Here is a 20,899-nt window from a genome sequence, read left to right as displayed (position 1 = left end):
TTGCAAGACAAGGATAATGATTAGATTAATTGATATAAAATGAAGTACAAGCCCATGTATATAAAGGCCTTTCCCAATACCAAACCATTTGACCTTATTTAATGCATGCTTATCCACCCTAAGAGGCGATTCACATGCAGACACACACACATACACTTAACTCTCTATAAGAGAGTGTACACACACATGAAGCTCCGATTTTCCAACAATTTGGGCAAGTTAAACCTTGGGCTCTGACACCATTGTGTTGGGTTAAGCAAACCCTAATGTGCAGGGTAGAGAGCAAAGAGAGATAGAGAGAGACACAAGCGCACTCAAATCAAAGAGAGTCGTACATACATTTCTGGTATTATGATCAAAGGATAATAAAAAGTGTTGTTCATACCTAATGGCTAGGGAAAAAAACCCTCCCGCATGTGAAGGTAAAAAGTACAGATGGACCATCTCCCCCCATTTTGGTACAGCCTAGATTCCCCTACCTCAACCTCTCACGACATGAGATCAACCGGATCATCCAGTTAGATCTACTCATACTACACATACATTAGACATGGGTGTCACCGTCAGAGGTTGGTAAGAAATGCGAGTTTTACATAGATCACATCTTGATACTCTCCAAGGATGGATTCATGGAGATCCCTGAATACATACAAATACACATGTCACATGCTATGCATATCACGATTGGCCAGCTCACTGTATCCTCCCACTGCCTCAGAATAGAGATTGGCAGAGCCAAGGATACCCCACAGGAGGAGAGGATATGCAAAGTATGCACCATAGGAGCAGTAAAGGATGAGGCCCATTATATATTTAGCTGTCCGTCTTACTATGAGATACGGGGGAGATTCCACTACCTTTTTCGAGAGGGATTCGGGCCACTCACATGGGTGATACAGTATGAGGATCCAAGATGTATGGACATGTACTTGATGGAGCTCAAGACAACACAGGGATTTAGTGTTGAGATAGCATGCTGAGAGATAGGACCAGCTCCAATTGAACACCACTCAAAGAGCCATCACAGATTTCTTTGTGATAAACGCATCCACATCACAGTCCACCACCCATACCAGTGCCTCTGCTCCGACTTCAAAGCCTAGCAAGGTTGCATCCGTACGTACATACCTTATGATAAGGTACGTTTTAGTGTACGGTATGGTACTGTACCATACTGTACGGATCTGTACGTGGCAGTTTTTGTTTTTGCTTTTTTTTTCCCCCTCTCAATTGGTTTTTGGCCCAAGATCCTCCCAAGAGTTACCAATTTTTCATTGCCAGTAGGCGTTTATTTATCCACCCGTAGGCGATGCCGCCGAGGAAGTACCAAGGGGGGTTTTGAAACCACGACCTCTTGGTCCTAGGCAAACACCTTCACCACTTGAGCTATCACCTCGTTGGCCATACGTGGCAGTTTTTAAAAACATTTTGAGCCAAAAAAAACCCTAGGCCGGCCGCCATAGCCGATTTTAGCCGTCTCCACACGTTGGGGACACCCCAGCAGGTGAGGATACATGCACTTTCTTGTTTAACTTATGTGTGTGTTGTATCGCATGATACGTACTTACTTTTGGTACTGACAACTTAGTAGCGAGAGATGATGATAATGTGGTGCCAACCGCTGCGATCACTGCCATTGCAGAGCCAGAGTATGATAGCGAAGGAAACATGTTGACAAATGGAGATCTTGAATCTTCATCTTCTTCATCATCGGATGGTGATGAAGTGGATTGATCATTGAGCACTCTGCAATGTGCAGTGATAGTGACACTAGTGACTAGAACTATTATTTTTTGGCTTCTCTAGATAGTAAATTGTCTTTTACCTTTTAAATTTTGATTAATTGCTTATAGTATGTAACCCGTGGCATTTGAGTCATGGGTACTCAACATTTGAGTGATTCCATTTCGTGAAACCTATTTATGCTTTTGTTTACTAATAGCTCTCATTTTGGTAATTGTGTTGTTGTTCAAAAATGAATTGTTTTTCAAATTTAAAGTTTGCAGTTTTTCGTTCATTTTTTTGTATATATATACACTATATAGTACCTTTTTTTATGTTTTTATGTACCTTACGTATTTCACGTACCTCAAAATCTCAACCCGTACACGAATGCGTACCTTACGTACCTGATTCGTACCGTACCTTTCCACCTTGGAGCCCAGCACCCATACCCGCGCTCAGGCTCCACAACCCAGTTCTTAGCGAGAGAGCCCATTCCATTCTACGAGCCATACACCCCCGACCCAAAGCATCAAGACCCTCCACCACATAGAGACAGATCCGGGAGGTTCTCCACCAACATGACATGCTCCATTGCAGAGGCCCAACCTTTATGTTTGGTTCCTCCCGGGAAAACGCTCCGCGCTCAAAGGGGTCCTTTAGGACACTCGACTAGATAGAGTCATGTTTCAGTTTTCAGTTTTCATGATCTTCTTTAGTTTCCATGGCACTGTATACCCATGGTATCATTGTACTATTTATGGTCTCATAGGCCCTTCGGGCCCTTTGCAGCCTCTTTTATCCCTCGATTGCTTAGGTTTCACTATTTCTTCTCCTAAACCTGCTGAATCCTAACCAGTAGAACATGCATTCAATAAATGGGGAAGATGCATGTGACGAAAAAAATTCGTAACGCTGCTAGGTAAGGATTTTTTCAGCTTGCATCAACCCTCTTAAATGGGTACCTGCACGGGTAGGCACTTTGTGAATAAAAGCTCTTTTCAGGTTGCATAATTTTCAAACATAGGTAACGCTGCACTAGAACCAAATCTGCCACAGATAGACCCACACAAATTCAACAAATAAATATAAAATAATAGTGACAATTAGGGTTTCTGATGAAAATAATGCGTGCTCTTGTAGTGTGATAGCACACGTGTTATCTGGGTCCTAGGTTCTTCAACAATCTCTAGCAGAGAACAGCTCCAACAGCAACTATAACCCCCTTATTTGTTTGCACTTAACATGAAATACTCTCGCTATGCGCCAGATGCTGAAATCTGTAAGCATGCCCGTGCAGCTTGAACACAAAATTAGGTACAAGCAGTGCAAAAAAAGTTCCCCTTGCTTCCTATGTCTCAGAGCTCCATGGGTAAATGTAGCTCAGCTGTAGTTACCATTGCTAAAAGCAAAGCTTTGATCTCACAATGGTCCATGATGACAGACATCCATTAAATTTTAATGTTCACAAATATTAATGTTCACAAATATTTGGCCTTGCTTCCAGCTCAAGTTGAAATCGACCCTGTACTCGCAGATAACACAACAAATAATCAAGAAAACCAAACTTGGAGTTGAAATCACCCCTGTACTCGTAGATGACGCAACAAATAATCGACTCTGTGCTTGCAGATAACGCAACAAATAATCAAGAAAACCAAACTTAGAGTTGAAAAATAACCTCCTGAATTTCACAAGGTAGATTGTCATGCTTTTTGTACTTGGCCAAGAGAAATTCTCTCAAAATCCTTACTAATCCTTCCTTGTATGCACCCTCCATTGTAGTTGTCATAAGCTCATTTGAAAATCCAAACAAGCTCATCTAAGCTCGCCAACTAACATTCGATCCAACTGTCAAAGTAATTGCATGGATCGATGCTACATCAAAAAACAAGATAAAATTTAAAAAATTGAATGTAAACTCTCCAAAGTCTGTACAGTGAGCAAACAAAAGTTCAATCCATAGACATAAATGAAACAACATGTTATAGCCTGGCTGGTAGAATCTATGCCTTCTTGAGTTTGGTAAGGAAAAACAGCCCCAGTACTTTATCAAAACGCATCAACGGGAGTTGCCACTTTTACATGATGTGCCTGATATTTGTGAGGCTTGATCACAAGCAATAATGACATTCATTTCCACCATCAGAACATTGTGTTCCTTTGGAGTCCATACACTGAGACTAGGATGAGAAAATGAAGTTAAACCTCTGGGTGGTGTCTCTTACTTCTTTACGACTATTGTAAATGGTATGGTTATATTTTGTGATTCAAAGAATGGCTGTTCATGTGGTTCAAAATTAAACCCGTTCCACAATGAAAAATCTTAGAAGAGATAGAGGCGGCGAGTTTACATCAAAAAAGTTGATGAATACCACAAGGGGAAAGAGATCAAACATGAGCTTACGGCTGCTTACCGCACCTCATACTTCACAGCTTAAGTAAGCTGAAGAGTGCAAGCAGGATGAACTGCAAAATGGCTCATAGTATGCTCAGATATAGACGTCTTGCCCATCCTCACTAAGCAGTCAAAGGCATTGTAACATACCCACACTACTAGGAAGGACAGCAGCAAATAGGCAGCCAGGCTGCACAGGAAAGGGCACCCAGATCAGGCGGTCAGGCAGGCGCCGCACATGGGCAGTGTTACATGTGGAAGCTTGGAGTTAGAATTGTTTACTTGGTTAGAGCAGAATTCAGCATTCAAATTTCAGATTTGCACACGAGTGTGAACGAGAGAGAGGCAGAGAGAGTACACTAGATAGGATCCCAAATAACCCTCTGAAGGGCCCCCACCATAAAGGTGTATTTGCTTTATCGTTGAACAAGTACGGACTGACCTGTGGGCTGTAAATCAGCCCCAAAGACTGGACCGACCTTCCTTGTGTTTTCTCCGCTTTTCTGAATGGAGATTCAGACAAGGAAGTTTATATTGAGCAGCCTCCTGGTTTTGTGATTCAAGGATAGGACACCCATGTGTATCTTCAGAAGAAGGCTCTTTATGGTCTCAAACAGGCACCCCGTGCCTAGTATCAGAAGATTGATGCCTTCTTGTTATCCCTTGGCTTTGAGAGGACAAATGCAGACAGCAATCTCTTATGTGCTTCTTTCTGATGGGGATATTTGTGTCATTGTCTTGTATGTTGATGACCTCATCCTTTATGGCTCAGATACTGACAGTCCAAGCTTTTAGCGACATTTGAGTCAAGTGATCTTGGCCTTCTTCATTATTTTCTTGGCGCGGAGGTTTGGCACAAAGCTGATTGTATCTTCATTTCTTAGCAGAAGTATGTGAAGAAGCTGCTCTCACTTTATGGGTTGTCAGACTGTACACCTCACTCTTGTCCCATGGATCCCAATGCCAAGTTATCCAAGGAGGAGGATACACCCTTGGTGGATTCCATAGAGTACCGACAGATTGTTGGCTCATTACTTTACCTTGCCAACACCCGTCCAGATATCTCCTATGCTATGAGTGGTCTCAGTCAATTCTCATCAGCCGCTCGAAGGTCTCATTGGCAGGCAGCCTTGAGAGTTCTTCGTTATCTTCAAGGTACTTCAGATTATGGCACCACCTATTCCAATGGTGCTGATTTGGTTGGTTTCACAGATTCTAATTGGGCAGGCTGCCTTGATACTCGGAGGTCTACATCTAGGTCGCTTCATGCTTGGTACTGGATTGGTTTCTTGGAAGTCTCAAAAGCAGAGGACTGTTTCTACTTCTTCCACCAAGCCTAAGTACAAATTCTACCTTCTCTCCTCCATTGAGGCACTTTGAATTCATCAAATTCTGGAGCATTTGTGTTGTCCCGACACCTCCCCAGTTACTATCTTCTAGGATTCTCAAAGTGCTATTACTCTAGCTCAGAATCTTGTGATACGGGGACGATCATGTCAAAAGTGCGCAGCGGAAAGCGTGAGACATAGGCACAGAGAGAAAGAAAACGAATCTGCATAATGATGAAGAAGCAATGATACAAATAGCCCTATGCAAGGGGTGGTCCCCGTAGGTGAGGGCATGATCAACAACTACTCCCGTAAGGGAGGACCCGGGCCTGGAAGCCCCTATCAAGGTGAGTACAAAAGAAATAAGAGCCTCGCTTTTATAGCCCCTACAGGAGCTGGCCGACTTGCTCTAGAAAAGGAGCTACGACTAGCAAACCATAAACATGTGAAAATGGGTGGTCAACCCTACAACCAAGGGCCCTGAATAGAGGGAAAAATATGGTGCTGCCCGGGATAAATCTAGGCACCCCTGATACACAACTTGGGCACACTACCAAAGATGAATAATGCTAACACCCCCTCTCAGATCCTAGATCCTGGGAGAAAAACCCGTCCAAGGAGCTGGAAAAGGAAACCTCCAAAGCAAGTCGAGAAGTCGATATGCTCCCACCTCTGCCACTTACTCCATGAAACTGCTCCCGATCCAAAAGTCTAGCAAAATCCAAAAATAAACCACCAGATGTCCATACCCCCAATCTGTATCACACCAGTCCACGCAATGTGCTCCCTCTTCAACCCAAGAAAGGATGTCGTCTGACTCTACCTTCAAGAAACAAATCTGCTCCTTAGAGAACACCACCAAACTATCTCCCTGTTGGCACCCCCTCTAGACACCCTAGAGGCACACAATGTCTACATCAGCCCTGGTACTCAAGCCTCCCACTCTGAGCTTCTTGAGCACCAATCTCCAGATACTAGGTTTCCAGATCTCCATGTATCCCTCGGTCCAAGAATGCCTCTCTGTCCTCCTAACACTCCAAGTGGAAGAAACATACCTCCAGCACTATAGCTGACAATCCTGCTGGCACCTAACCTTTAAAACCTGTATCCATAACTCGCCGTCGCGTGATGGGACTACTACTCACACACCCCTATGAGTCACCCAGTCACATGGCAACACCCCCTAAGCTCTTTGGTGTTAACTATGGCACTGAGCTCAAGAGAGCTCTCCTGCCAAAACCTGACACCCCCAGCTGGCAAGCTCCCAACCAACCAGTCACGTGTCCATGTGGAACCAACCATCCACAACTCATCATCCCAAAGCACAATCTAATGTTAATCATCTGCTCCAAATTGCTGCTCCACTGGTACCTACTTATACTCGATGAACCTATACACCTGCCATGCATCTTGTTCCCATCCTGTAAACTGAGCAAGTACTTGTGAACCTCGACAACAGCTCTTGTCACCAAATGACCTAGCCTGCCTCTGCAAGAATTATCGATATCAACCTGTACACCAAGCTCCCAAATCAATGCTCATCCTAGGCATGGAGACTCCTGTGCCTGTACCCTGTAATCCAAAAGGCCATCTAGGCCATCTGCATGGGGAATAGGAGTGGCTCACCTTGCCAACAAGTAACCACATCCCCCTCTCAAGGTGAACACCTTGAGCACCTAAAGAAAACACCTGTACACCAGCAAAACTACGCTGAACTGGAACAAACTCATAGACCCCCTCTGCTATCGAGAAAGGACTAAATGTCTTCCACACACACCTCGAGGATGTGAATCCAAGTGTGCACCCATGCGTCTGAAAACTCTAACAAAGCAAAGATTGGCCGAGCAAGGGCTCAAGGCCATCTGCGAAGGCACCATTCCTGGAAAAGAACACCTGCCTCCACTGCCTCCAAAAACGCAGATGAGATAATGCAAAAAACGCTGCTGTAACCAGCCGGCAGCACGTGTACCAAGAAGAAGACAGGGAAGAGGAAAACACAGCACCTTCAGCACCTCCTCTGGAGAAAAACGCAGCCATGCTGCCCAGCACCTCCTCCTCTGGAAGAAAACGCAGCCATGCTGCCCAGCACCTTCTCAGGAGAAAAACGCAGCCAGGCTGCCCACCTTTAGAGAAAAAATGCAGCCATGCTGGCTGCCCTTCACCTGCTCACTCCCCAGTCCTGCAGAAAACACAGCCAGAATGGGCTGCCCTGTACCTCCTCCAGCTGCCCCAGACACACAGTTACCACGGAACAGGAACGTTCCGGGAACGTCGGATGCTAGAACGGGAGCGGGAACAGGAACGGGAGCGGATCGGGAACGTCGCGGAACGCCACGTCATATGACATGTCAGCATATGACAAAAAAATGTAACTTATACGGATAGCCAAATATGCTTCAATATATTTGCTCCCCCAAGACATGAACATACATTTCTCCAAGCAAAAAAAAAAAAAACCCCCGGAACGTCCCGACGTTCCGGGAACGTGCCTTCGCCCGGAACGGCGTTCCGGCGTTCCAGGAAGGCGGAACGACGTTCCGTGGTAACTATGCCCAGACAAGACCAAAACACTCCCTACTCCCTCCTCTGCAACCAGCAGTATCAGAAAACACAGAAATCGTTCTCTCTCAAAAAAAACGCTAGAACACCTACTGTAGAAGAGCCTCAACCCGGTGTTCTGATACCATGTCAAAAGTGCGCAGCGGAAGGCGTGAGACATAGGCATAGAGAGAAAGAAAACGAATCTGCATAATGAAGAAGCAATGATACAAATAGCCATGTGCAAGGGGTGGTCCCCGTAGGTGAGGGCATGATCAGCAACTACTCCCGTAAGGGAGGACCTGGGCTTGGAAGCCCCTGTCAAGGAGGGTACAAAAGAAGTAAGAGCCTAGCTTTTATAGCCCCTACAGGAGCTGGCCGACTTGCTCTAGAAAAGGACTCACGACTAGCAAATCATAAACGTGTGAAAAAAGGGAAAAATATGGTGCTGCCCGGGATAAATCTGGGCACACTACCAGGAGATGAATAATGCTAACAGATCAAGCATATTGAGATGCATTATCATGATTCATTTTGTATGCGATTGGATCGAGTTGGGACTTCTTCGGCTGGCCTACTATTCTACCAAGGACAATGTGGCTGATCTCTTCACCAAACCACTTCCGAGAGCTACCTTGGTGGTGTTAGCATATTCATCCCCAGATTCTACTCTTTTATGGTGCCCATTTGGTCCCTTTTGCATGGCCCTTGCTTGTGGGCTGGCCACCCCTTTTTCTACTATTTTTCTAGGATTTTTCCCAGCCTTTCTGGCATTTACCGGTCGGCCATGTCCAGTAGCTCCAGCCGGCCTGTTTTGCAGCTCCAGTCGGCCAGCATTCCCTTACTATAAATAGTGGGTGCTGGCCTCTCTTTTCTCATTCAGTCTTGTACATATTTTTCTCCCTCACTTATGAGACTATCTGTGTCTCTTGCTTGGGACTGTTTTGCTTCAGTATATTCAGCATAGTTCTCTCCATATCTCTCTCTCTCTATCTTGCACTCTCTGTTCAGCACATTCTAGTGCCACTTTGCTTCCGCTCTGTGCACTCTTTCATGGTATCATCGCGCCCGGTTTAGCAACCTCTTTGCTGCCCCAGATTCAGCCCTGTTTTCAGCACCTTCTCCTCTACGTTTTTCTCCCAGATCCACAGCCCTTGTTTGGCTTCTCCAACTGCAGCCAACTGGCGTTTTCTGATCAGCGTTTTTCTTCCCACTTGGAGATTGGACATAAGCGGCCTGTTTTTCTACAGGACAACGGCCTTCTGTGCTGCGTTTTCCTCTCCATTGGCCTTTCCCCCTTGCAGAGGGGGCTTGTGGTGTTGCAGGCTTTGGTGGCACTCTTGGTACCTGTGGAGGACATTCTTCTTCAGAGTTTGTGCATTTTTTGAGATTGAGCCCAAGCTTTTGTGATGGCTGCACTGACTTCTCTTCATATGTTTGCTGAGTCTACCAAGTTGGATGGTTCCAACTACACCCTACGGAGGTGAAGGTGAAATCGGCCTTGCGTGGTGTGGATCTTTGGGATTGGCTTGTTACACCAACCAATGCCACCCCTCCCACCCTTGCTTCCGGTGGTGCAACTCAGGCACAGATTGATATTTGGCAGTCGAATGATCGACGCGTTTTCTCCTTTCTGATGTTGAACTGTCAGGATGCTGTTCTCTCTCATGTGCATACAGCAGATGCTGCACATGAAGTTTGGAAGGTTTTTGCAGATCTCTATGAGATTAAGTCTCCGGGTCGGATTTTGGCGTTGGAAAAGCAACTTATGAACTTATCAATTTCTGCCTTTCCATCTTTATCTGCTTTCATCTCGAAGATGAAAGATCTCCGGGACGAGCTTGCTGTTTGTGGCAAGGACATCTCCACAGAGGATATGGCTATTCGGCTGCTCTCCAAACTTCCAGAGAGGTTTGATGCATACTTTCAGTCTCTTGTTTCTTCTCCTCGTCCTGTTCCAGTTGCTTGGGAGGAAGTTCTCCCCTCCGTCATGTAGATTGAGTCTCGCTTTGAGGAGCGGACTGGCACCTCTCGTGGCCTTGATGGAGCTTTGGCAGCACGAGATAAAGGAAAGAATCAACAAAAGAAAGGAAAAGGGGGTTCTAACAAGAACTCCAAGGATTCCGACAAGGATAAAGACAACAAATCTTCGAAGAATAGGGACATTGAATGTCATTATTGTGGCAAGAAGGGTCATAAGTCACCCCAATGTCACAAGAAGATGAAGCAGCAAAGAACTCTTCCTCAACGGCAGTGTCTCAACCCAAGAAGGATGATGGCATACTTCTCTTAGCAGGTACTCGGCGTATACTTGCTCTTGTGACTTCTCAGTCTCACGGTCTTGGATTGTTGATAGCGGTGCTACTGCTCATATGACACCCCATCGAGATTGGTTCGAGGACTTCACTGCCAGATCAAGCGAGATCAGTCTGGGTGATTCTTCTTCTGTACCAGTGCATGGACATGGCACTATCCCCATCTTCCTTTCTAACGAGGACAAGAGATACTTCTCTGACGTTCTGTATATTCCAGATTTGGCTTTTAACCTTTTGTCAGTGAGTGCTCTTACAGCTCAAGGTGTGAAGGTGATCTTTTCTTGTTATGAGATTACCATTCGTGATAAGGCGACTGGTAGCATCTTGGCTCAGGGAGTCCAAGATAGTGGTCTCTACAAGTTAACCTCTCTGCTTTCTTCTGGTGCTTCTTCTGCTCTTTGGCATGCTCGGTTTGGCCATTTGAGCTATCAGCTTCTATAGCGAGCTTCAAAGGATGGGTTGGTTGAGGGATTACCGACCATCAAGGCTCCATCTTCTGCCTGTTCCTCTTGTTTACAGGGGAAGCAACACCGAGCCGCCTTTCCGAAGGAAGCCACACACATATCTTCGACATCACTTGCTCTCATTCATGCAGACTTATGTGGTCCTATGAGTACCGTGTCTTTGAGTAAGGCGTTGTACATGCTCGTGATGGTGGATGATTTTACCAGATATACGTGAGTTTTCTTTTTGAAGACCAAGGATGAGACTTTTCAACACTTCTGTGATTGGAAAGCTGAGGTGGAAAAAGAGACCGATCACTCGGTCAAGGCTCTCAGGACCGATGGAGGGGGTGAGTTCACATCCCAGGAGTTTCAGCAATATTGCAAGACACATGGCATTCGGAGACAGCTTACTACATCATATACTCCATCACAGAATGGAGTTGCCGAGAGGAAGAATAGGACCATTATGGAGATGGCCCGTGCTATGCTTGAGCATTCTTCATTACCTCGACGTTTCTGGGCTCAAGCGGCTTCCACTGCCGTCTACATTCAAAACAGGTCTCCTACTGCTGCTCTTCCCGACAAAACTCCATGTAAGGCTTTCCATGGTGAGAAGCCCTCCGTTGTTCATTTCCGGATATTTGGGTGTACAACGTATGTTCATGTGCCTAAGGAGCACTGCTCCAAGTTGGACTCAGTCTCAGCGCATGACTTTTCTCGGATACAGCACTGTGTCCAAGGCATATCGTCTTTATGATCCTCAAGCCGGTAAAGCTGTTGTGAGCCGTGATGTGGTGTTCAACGAGACTCCTACATCTTCAGAGAGGGGTGGTGAGCTTCTTCTTCCTTCACCTCCGTCTCCGCCTCCTTCTCCTTCTCCTCCTGCTCCCGCTATTTCTGTTACACCTCCAGCTGAGGATACTCAATCAGATGATGATGACCCTGCTCCTCCTCCGGCGAGTTCGAGCAGATCTGTACCTAGTTGGTATTATCAGACAGTTCGTGATTCTGGGTTACGTGAGCTTCCTTCTGCTCCTCCGCCTGGTTCTCTTCGGCATTCTTCCAGAGTTACAAGGAAACAAATTCATGAGGGCAACATGTTTGTTAATTATGCTCTTATGTCTACAATCATTAATGGTCCTTCTGATCCCACTTCTGTAGACGAGGCTCTTTCACATGAGCCTTGGCGTCGTGCTATGTAGGCAGAGCTGGATGCTATCAAACGGAATGGCACTTGGATTTTGGTGCCTCAGCCTCTGAAGCGTAAGGTGATTGGTGTGCGTTGGATTTTCAAATCAAAGTTCCGAGCTGATGGCAGCTTGGACAAGCACAAGGCGAGGTTGGTTGCCAAGGGTTATGCTCAGCGCCTTGGTGTCGACTTCGATGAGACCTTCGCTTCGACGGCCCGGATGACTACCATTCGCACCGTTCTTGCACTTGCAGGACATCATAAATGGCCCGTTTTCCAGATGGACATCAAGTCGGCTTTCCTAAATGGAGAGCTTACACAAGAAGTTTATATTGATCAGCCGCCAGGATTTGTTGTTCCGGGCAAACAAGATCATGTGTACCGACTGAAGAAGGCTTTATGGGTCTAAAGCAGGATCCGCGGGCTTGGTACCAACGGATTGATGAGTTCTTTCAGAAGCTCGGCCTGCGCCGTTCTCATGCAGATTCGAACCTTTATATCCTCCTTGAGAGGGGGTTGATTGTTATCATTGTGATCTATGTTGATGACCTCATCTTTACACGTTCTTATTCTGTGCGGATCCGTTCTGTTGTGGATGCTTTGGAGACAGAGTTTGAGATGACAGATCTTGGCCTCTTGCATTATTTTCTTGGCTTTGAGATTTGGCAAACCTCAAAGGGCATTTTCTTCTCTCAACAGAAGTACACTCGGGAGATTCTCAACAGATTTCAGATGACTGGGTGCAAACCAGTATCTTCTCCTATGGATATTAGTGAGAAGCTTTCTTCACTTGATGCTTCTCCAGGGACTGATCAGGGACAGTATCGGGTTCTCGTCGGTTGTTTGGTATGGTTGACCTACTCCCGATTGGACATATGCTTCGCAGTCAGTTTATTGAGTTCCTTCTCATCCAAACCCCGTCAGCAGGATTGGCGGTGTGCTCTCAAAGTTCTTCGGTACTTGCGTGGCACTCTGGATTTTGGCATCTTTTATGGCCAAGAACGCACTCTTGTTGGATGGTCTGACTCGGACTGGGCTGGAGATCCAGATACACGGCGTTCGACCACTGGTTGTGTTTTTTCACTTGGGTCTGGAGCCATTTCTTGGAGCAATAAAAAGCAACCTACTGTGGCGCTTTCCTCTACCGAGCCGGAGTACCGTACAGTTTGTTATGCGGCATGTGAGGCGATATGGTTGCGGAGATTATTGGAGGAGCTCGGGCTATCCTCCTACCGGATCTACTCTTCCTTGGTGTGACAATCAGAGTTGCATCGCCATTGCCACGAAACCCTGTGTTTCATGCTCGTACGAAACACATTGAGATTCAGTATCACTATGTTCGTGAACGGGTTCTTGCTGGAGATTTGGCGTTTGGAGTATTGCCCTTCCGCAGAGAATGCTACAGATTTGTTCACCAAGCCAGTTTCTCAAGCTTCCTTGGCTCCTCTTCGAATTCTCGGAGTCTGTTCAGCATCTGGTGCTGAGAGGGGGTGTTCGCATATTTATCCCCAGATTTTGCTCTTTTATGGTGCCCATTTGGTCCCTTTTGCATGGCCCTTGCTTGTGGGCTGGCCACCCCTTTTTCTACTATTTTTCTAGGATTTTCCCAACCTTTTTGGCATTTACCAATCGACCATGTCCAATAGCTCCAGTCGGCCTGTTTTGAAGCTCCAGTCGACCAACATTCCCTTACTATAAATAGTGGGTGCTGGCCTCTCTTCTCTCATTCAGTCTTGTACATATTTTGCTCCCTCACTTATGAGACTATCTATGTCTCTTGCTTGGGACTGTTTTGCTTCAGTATATTCAGCATAGTTCTCTCCATATCTCTCTCTCTCTTGCACTCTCTGTTTAGCACATTCTAGTGCCACTTTGCTTCCGCTCTATGCACTCTTTCAGGTGGTGTTACTTCAACATGCTGGTATTGGACCACCCCTCTAGCATTGAAGAGGAGGTGTTGGAATATATATCATCTCTAGGGGTCTACATGTACTTTTCATGCTTGTACTGGTCATTTTTATGAGGCCTTGCATTGGCATATTTAGCAGATATTATTTAGGTTTTTTTCTACGATTTTTTCGCCTTTTTATAGCATATTTATGCTACATGACAACTATCGGCCTACTACAACTAGCCGAGGGATATATATGGGAGCACACCCTTCCCCTCATTTTCTATCTCATTCTTGCATATTTGTTGGAGGTCATTGGCTGTTGCAACAGCTAACCTTCTCTTTTTTTTCATTGATTTAAATATGATATTTCTTTGGAAATCTAATTAAGTATTTCAATTCAATCCATCCCTTGCTAAAACTTATTTTTTAATTGCAATGAGTGACCCCCTCCACTAGATCTTCAACCTCTTGTGTGACTGGTGGTGGCCTTGCTAGGACTTTCTCTTCTTTTAGCACAGTGGTGTACCTATTATGTGCCATGATCTTAGTTAAGATGGGAGTTATACATAAAGTGGTATTTTTGGGATCTCTCACTTGGAACCTGTCTTTATATTAGAGGGTGTACAAAGTCCTTTCCTATTTCCTACCCAGTTTTATAGAGTTACTTTACCTATCTATCCCATTTGCTCGACTAGATGTTAGTTGACTTGGCCAATGAGTAGAGATATGGAAAAAGCGAGGTAATATTACTCTCTTTTGAAGCCTAAATATGAACATACATGTTTTACATAATATGGTGCAAACTTGAGCATTTACATCGGAACAACATGCAACACTCATTGCTCTCCAACATTTGGCTAATGATGAACAAAACCTATTAGAGCATTACTTCAATTGGCTAATGTTTTACATAATATGGTGTAGACTTGAGCATTTACATTGGAACAACATGCAACACTCATTGCTCTCCAACATTTGGCTAATGATGAACTCAACTAGTACCACAGACCGCTTATGACATTAGATCCTTTGTGGGTATATGCCAGGCATACTTCACCCACAGTGCACATAGACAAATTTTCTGACCTCTCAACGGATATCACCCATCTGCTAAAGGAGGTCAAGACTAGAAGGCAGCCGATCCAAATGGACTCCACGAGCATTGGAGGCATTCAAGAACATCAAGGTGGCTTTGTTAGAACGCTTGCCTAGTGGGACGAGCCGTTCCAAGTAATCACCGATGAATTGGAGGTGTGTTACAACAGAATGCCCATCCAATAGCTTACATGTCTCATAAGTTATACTAGCTATGAAAAAGAATTACTTGGTCTACGATCAAGAACTCCTAGCAGTTATTCAGGCCTTGAAACATTGGAAACATTTCGTTTATGGCCGTGAATTTGAGGTTTGCACTGACCATCAGGCATTACACTCGATTCAGACAATGCCAAGTGCCACAGTGTAGTGACCGTCAGCACCGCTGAAGCCAAATCTTCTTGCAATTTGGTAGTATGATTGAGTATCTTCTAGGAAAGACCAACCTAGTGGCCGATGCTTTGAGCAGAAAGGGAACCGTGACTTTGATTCAGATCACTCTAGACTCGACCTTGTTGGTACTACGGAACTAGATGAAATGCAGCATACGTACGCGGATTCTGAGGAATTCGGTACACAGTGGGAGCAAGCATTGGATGCCACATGACCATGCCACTTTTTGATACGAAATGGTTGGCTTTTCTACAAAGGCCGACTTTGTGTCATGAATTCATTCAGGGCAGCTCTTCTCCATGATGCCCATGACATCACTCATGGTCAGTGGGGCATGAATTTGACTCTGGAAAAGTTAGAAAGGCAATAATTTTCGCCAAGAATGAGGCGAGATGCGTTTGCACATGTGCAATAGTGTAACGTTTGTCAAAAAGTGAAAGCTCCTCGTGGGAAGAAGATAGGGTTGCTACAGCCTTTACCAATTCCCAAGGAACCTTTCCAAGATATATCGATGGACTTTGTCACAAATCTGCCTTCCCAGTCTAGGTAAGCATAATACTCAATGCTTGACTATTGTTGATAGATTCAGCAAATTTGTTATGCTTATCCCATGCAAGGCCAATATGACCGTCGAAGATGTTGCCCATTTGTTCATTCGGCATTGGTATCCGATTAGCGGGATCCCTAGGACCATAGTGTCAGACCGAGATGCCAAGTTTACCAGTCATTTTTGGAGGGCAGTTTATTATAAGTTTGGTACTAAATTGAATTTTTCCAGTGCATTTCACCCACAGACTAATGGCCAGACAGAAATCTACAACCAGTTGGCCGAAGTGCTCTCCAACTAGCCCATCATGATCCTATGCCTTTCCATTCTGTAACCTGTCTATCGCATCTAGCACCATCCGCATAGTAAAAAAGGTGCTACTAGCCAGTGTAGCTCCGAGTGCAGGGGGGGTGGGGGGCTATCCTGGTGCATCATATAGCTCTCTAGCATAAGTATGCCATGCCTCAGGTGTAGTAATCGGAGCACAGGCTGTCTCTCCTAAAAGATCTTCCATGCCCTCTTGCTGTCCTTCCCCAGGAAGAGTTGGTAGAGCTCCTCCTCTAGCGTAGCCAAATAGGCTCATTTCTTCCTCCGCACAAGGCGCCGAAAGATCATCCTAGCCTATCTATGCGTGTGAGACCCAATGGCAATCTCACGCTGTAGCTGTGCTCGTGTCTCACGATACTCATCATCATACCAACTGTTTTGTGGGGCAGTGCTGCAGGGGTGGGTGAAAGGGATATAAGTGCAAGGATACGCATATGAGGCGGATGCATGTAGTACACCTGCCAATCCTCTGGTGATCTCGTCCAGAGGGCTATGCGGGTCTAAAGCGAACAAGCCATCAGATACTGCATCTTGATAAACCCCAACTGTCTCACGTGTAAACTGATATCTCGGGTACCTAGGTAGATGAGTGGCTGGCCCATCTCTCGGGGATCTACCTACTAGTGTGAAACTTAGGTATGCATGATCAGCAGCTATGCCAATGGGCCTACTGGAAATTGTGAAACCCGCACATCAGGTATCAATGAAGGAGATCCCATCAAGTAGTCCACTTTGTCGGCACCACCCACTCGCCTATACGTGCAAAGCTTGCATGCCCATGGCCGTGCACCACCTCCATGAGGGGATGGAGTGTGATTGATCTCATCCCACCATGTCCATCCCATCGTCCTTCTATAGGAAGTTGGAACTTGAAGTGCCACCGCCACATGAGGAGGATGCCATGGATGATGGATGCCTCCTTGTCACTTGATAGCTTGAGAGAGAGAGAGAGAGAGAGAGAGTGAGGCTTGAGTCTTGAAAGTTGAGGGAGAACTTGAGTGTGAGGGTGGGTGGGGGTGTGTGTGACGTGTGCGTGTGCGTGTGTGTGTGTGTGTGTGTGTGAAGCTTGAGAGAGTGTGCGAGGGAGGAGTGTGTGAGTCTTGAGAGGCTACAGCTTGCTTGTGTGAGAACTTGAAACTTGAGACCTTGGCCCTTGAGGCTTGCCGCTTGAGAGAGAGTGTGTGTGTGTGTGAAGCTTAAGCTTGAAGTGTGAGAGGGGAGTGTGTGTGTGTGTGTGTGTCTTCTTATAAGGAGGGAGGCAAGAGAGAGGCCAAGAACCAAAGCCTCAAAGGCTCAAGGCCTATGGGCCAAGGCTAAAGGCCCATGAAAAGCCCCTCCCAAACGGCCAGAAAAAAATGTCAAAAATGTGACCATTGCCCAAACAGTAACCTGGGGCGTTCCCATGCAGCAGTCCCCTCCTGGATCCGTCCTCGGAACGCCGTCCCTTGTGAGGGACGCCCAGCTCGGGACGTTCGTCCGTCCCCGTCCCAAAGTGTTTCTCGAGACGGCGTCCCCGCGTTCCAAGGGTCCGTCCCCCGTGACTATGATTTGCCTTTAGTTCAAGCTGTTTTGAATGATTCCTTTTCTTCAACTATTGGCAGGACACCATATGAAGCAACGTTTGTGGAAGACCATTCCAGTCGCTATTGACCAAACCTCATCTTCTCAGTACCTGAAGCGAACAGAATGACGGAGTCTTACCAGGAGATTTTGAAGTCAGTGAAAGACGGGTTGGCAAGTGCAAGAGGCCTACACTCGAAAGGCCAACCAAGACCGAAGGGATGTGAAGTTCTCGGAAGAAGATTGGATTTATCTTCGGATCATGAAGCAAAGACTGAAACAAGTGGACAAGCGATGCCCAAAGTTATCGTTCAAGAGCTTCGGACCTTTTCCCATCCAGAGAAAGATTAACAAGGTTTCAATGAAGTTAAAACTACCTCCGAGTTAGACTATGCACAATGTGTTCCATGTCAATTGGCTAAAACCATATGCAAGCCCAATCCCTTCAAAAGGGATAGACGAAGCAGAACCAAATACAATTGATGAGGTTGAAGTGATGGTTCTAGAATAGATCCTTTTGCACCGATTCAAGCATGGCTCAAGCGGATTCCTCACAAAGTTTCAGGACCGAGGGACCTATGGCTTGACAAAGAATTCTTGGGAGTGCTCCAACCAAGGTGAAAAGTGCAGGTCAAGATTCAGTCTTTATTTTCATATTTACATCATCCTAATAAAGCAAATACACCATTCGTGGTGGGGGCCCTATAGAGGGTATTTGGGACCCAATATTGTGTCCTCTTCTCCCTCTCTCTCTCTCTCTCTCTTTTCTGCACATCTTCTTCAGAATTGTGTGTTATATTCGTCGTGAATGATTGCTGAATTCTGAGCATTGAAGTTATCAATTCGCCCCCCCCCCCCCCCCCCCCCCCCCCCCCCCCCCCGCGCGCACGGTAATGATATATTATCAAGGAGTATTTTTTATACAAGCAGCATGGGCACCTTGTGCCAGATTTCCAATCACAAGAGTAACGAATTCAAATACCAAACAAAGTGTTTTGAGTCGTTGCCGAATCGTATTCCAAAGCTTTAGATATGGCAGTCCTCCACCTCCGTGCAGCAGTCCCACCTTCCCCAATCCCCAATGTCACACCAAATGCATGCTGCATGGATGTGCACGTGGCTGTAGAACTGTAGTGTCCAGACAATCTTCACACAAACCAAGATATCAGCATCAAGCACCACGTGACCGGCCAAGAGCAAAGGACTACTCTCTCTCTCTCTCTCTCTCTCTCTCTCTCTCTCTCTCATGTTTTCTTTCTGTTTTATTTTCCATTCCATGATGAGATATGCCATGGACATTATTGTATCACTTTGGTCTCATAGGCCCATTGGGTCTTTAGTAGACGCTTAATACATCTTTATTTCTTTCTCTCTCTTCCCCATCAATAGCAACACGTGCATGAGCGAAAGGAGGAGTGAATGATAACAAATTTATAATGCAAGATGAGATCAAATCAACCATCTTTGCAACAGTAGGAGTAAAGAATGATCACTAGAATGGCTCTAGCATACACTTGACAGTAGCTCGTTTGGCGCGCGCATGCACACACACTGAGAAAAGCAACAATATGAATATGAGTACTTACAGATATAGATACAGATGGGCAGATTTGTGTAGAATATGTTCAAGAATAGCAAGTAGATGACTCCGGGAACAAGAGATGGCAGTCTACTAAGTGAGGTAGCACGCAATCGAGCAGTAGCTCATTCTATGCACCAGCAACATCAACATATCGCATGCACTAAGATGGGAAGGTAAATGTGACCTCAACAGTCAGCGGGCACTTGCCCGAGTGGCTCAGTTCATCACGACCAACCCTACCCAAGAGGTAGTGTGTGAGTGGTGTAGCTTCTAGCTCGGTTACATCCTCTTGAAAGGGGGCTTTCAGGAAAAAAAAAACCCAAAAAAACAGACCTCTACAAGAAAAAAAGGGGAAAAAAAAAAAGCTAAATATGACCTCAATCGATGAAGAGGAAGATGGGTTTTTTTTTTTTAAGGTACTATTTTAACTGTGACGCAAATCAACGGGACTTGTTTAACCTGATCGGTTTACTGCGAACTGCAGATTGCACTACCCAACTTCAACAAACCAGAGCCCACTACGCCACGATTCGTTTCCCGCCTTACTGCTGCAGCTCAAAATCATGGCAATCCTCCTAGCTCTTGCAAACTCAGAAGTCACAAAGATGGTAACCATTTTCGGTTAGAAAGCAAACCTGCACCTCCCCGCTGGCCACGATCAAAAAGTGTAACGAAAACGCCAAGCTCTGGCTATGACAAGCTAACACCGTCTCCCCTCCCCCTTCCCTTCCCCAACACAAAAAAAAAAGGGGCCGAGTCGTGATTGGCTGTGACATCCCATAAGCATATTATTGCTAGACACACGTGTCTAACTAAGTATCTTTTTCATGATATATAATAATTAATTTGCCCCGCCAGTTAGTCCAGTGGATAGAGGTGTTGTTTGAGAGTTTCAAGGTCATGGGTTCAAGCCTTCACTGTGCAGGTGGTGGCACGCATGGGTGTGTGTTTTGTGATGTACTTTCTAATTCAAGTTAATTTCAGAAAAAAAGATATATATTAATTAAAATATTCATAAAAGTTAACATAAATTAATTTAAAAAAAGATATATAATTAATTAAAATATTCATAAGAGTTAACATAAATTAGTTGTTAATTAAGAGCTATGGGCATGTGTTGTTAAGAGGCTCGCTTAGGCCACCCCCATGGCTTCGCCTCCCTTGCTCCAATTGCATCTCGAAGTTCAAGTAGTAGGTGGTTCCCCATAACACCCTAGACCACCTGATATTGAGGAGCATCGTTGAAAGAAAACCATTGTTGGGAACAGTGCCCACAAAAAGGACTTCAAACGCCTTGCCCCGCCAACCATCGTGTTTGCACCTGTATGCTCTCGTCATCTCCTTGGCCTCTGTCTGTGGACAATCAAACAGCCTGCAAGCCCACACCACACCCCTCTGCTCATCTCATCGGACGCCTTCATCCCTACATGTTGCTCCTATACGTGCCATTCCTTGCACAAAACTCCCACCACCCATGTAGATTGCACACCCTCCCAACTCAAATCATGAGGTTTATAAGTCCTCCCCTCGAGTGTCTTCCAACCCCCCCTCCAAGCATCTTTGTC

General features: G+C 45.6%; 1 protein-coding gene across 9 annotated transcripts in view; it reads right to left on the bottom strand.

The window, feature by feature from the left end:
* Positions 1–20,082, bottom strand: part of LOC147608211 (dual specificity protein phosphatase 1B-like) — a 126,565-nt gene extending 106,483 nt beyond the window's left edge. For 4 of the 9 annotated variants that reach the window (XM_086789228.1, XM_086789231.1, XM_086789232.1 and 1 more), the window contains exons 1-2: positions 19,970–20,082; positions 3,404–3,600 (exon numbers count right to left, since the gene is read on the bottom strand). In XM_086789228.1, coding sequence (XP_086645354.1) covers positions 3,404–3,544 — 141 coding nt within the window. In that variant the 5' untranslated portion in view covers positions 3,545–3,600; positions 19,970–20,082. Of the gene's footprint in view, positions 1–2,687; positions 2,773–2,967; positions 3,248–3,403; positions 3,601–18,734; positions 18,899–19,793; positions 19,892–19,969 lie in introns of those variants that run through there. The other 5 variants (XM_086789229.1, XM_086789234.1, XM_086789230.1 and 2 more) reach the window with 5 other exon arrangements.
* Positions 20,083–20,899: the final 817 nt, after the last annotated feature.

This window comes from Cibotium barometz, chromosome 53, assembly GCF_041138505.1.
Source record: "Cibotium barometz isolate CiBa-2024 chromosome 53, ASM4113850v1, whole genome shotgun sequence".
Classification (NCBI taxonomy): domain Eukaryota; kingdom Viridiplantae; phylum Streptophyta; class Polypodiopsida; order Cyatheales; family Cibotiaceae; genus Cibotium; species Cibotium barometz.
The sequence above is the reverse complement of the archived record's forward strand: the minus strand, read 5'-3'. Positions and strand labels throughout refer to the sequence as shown.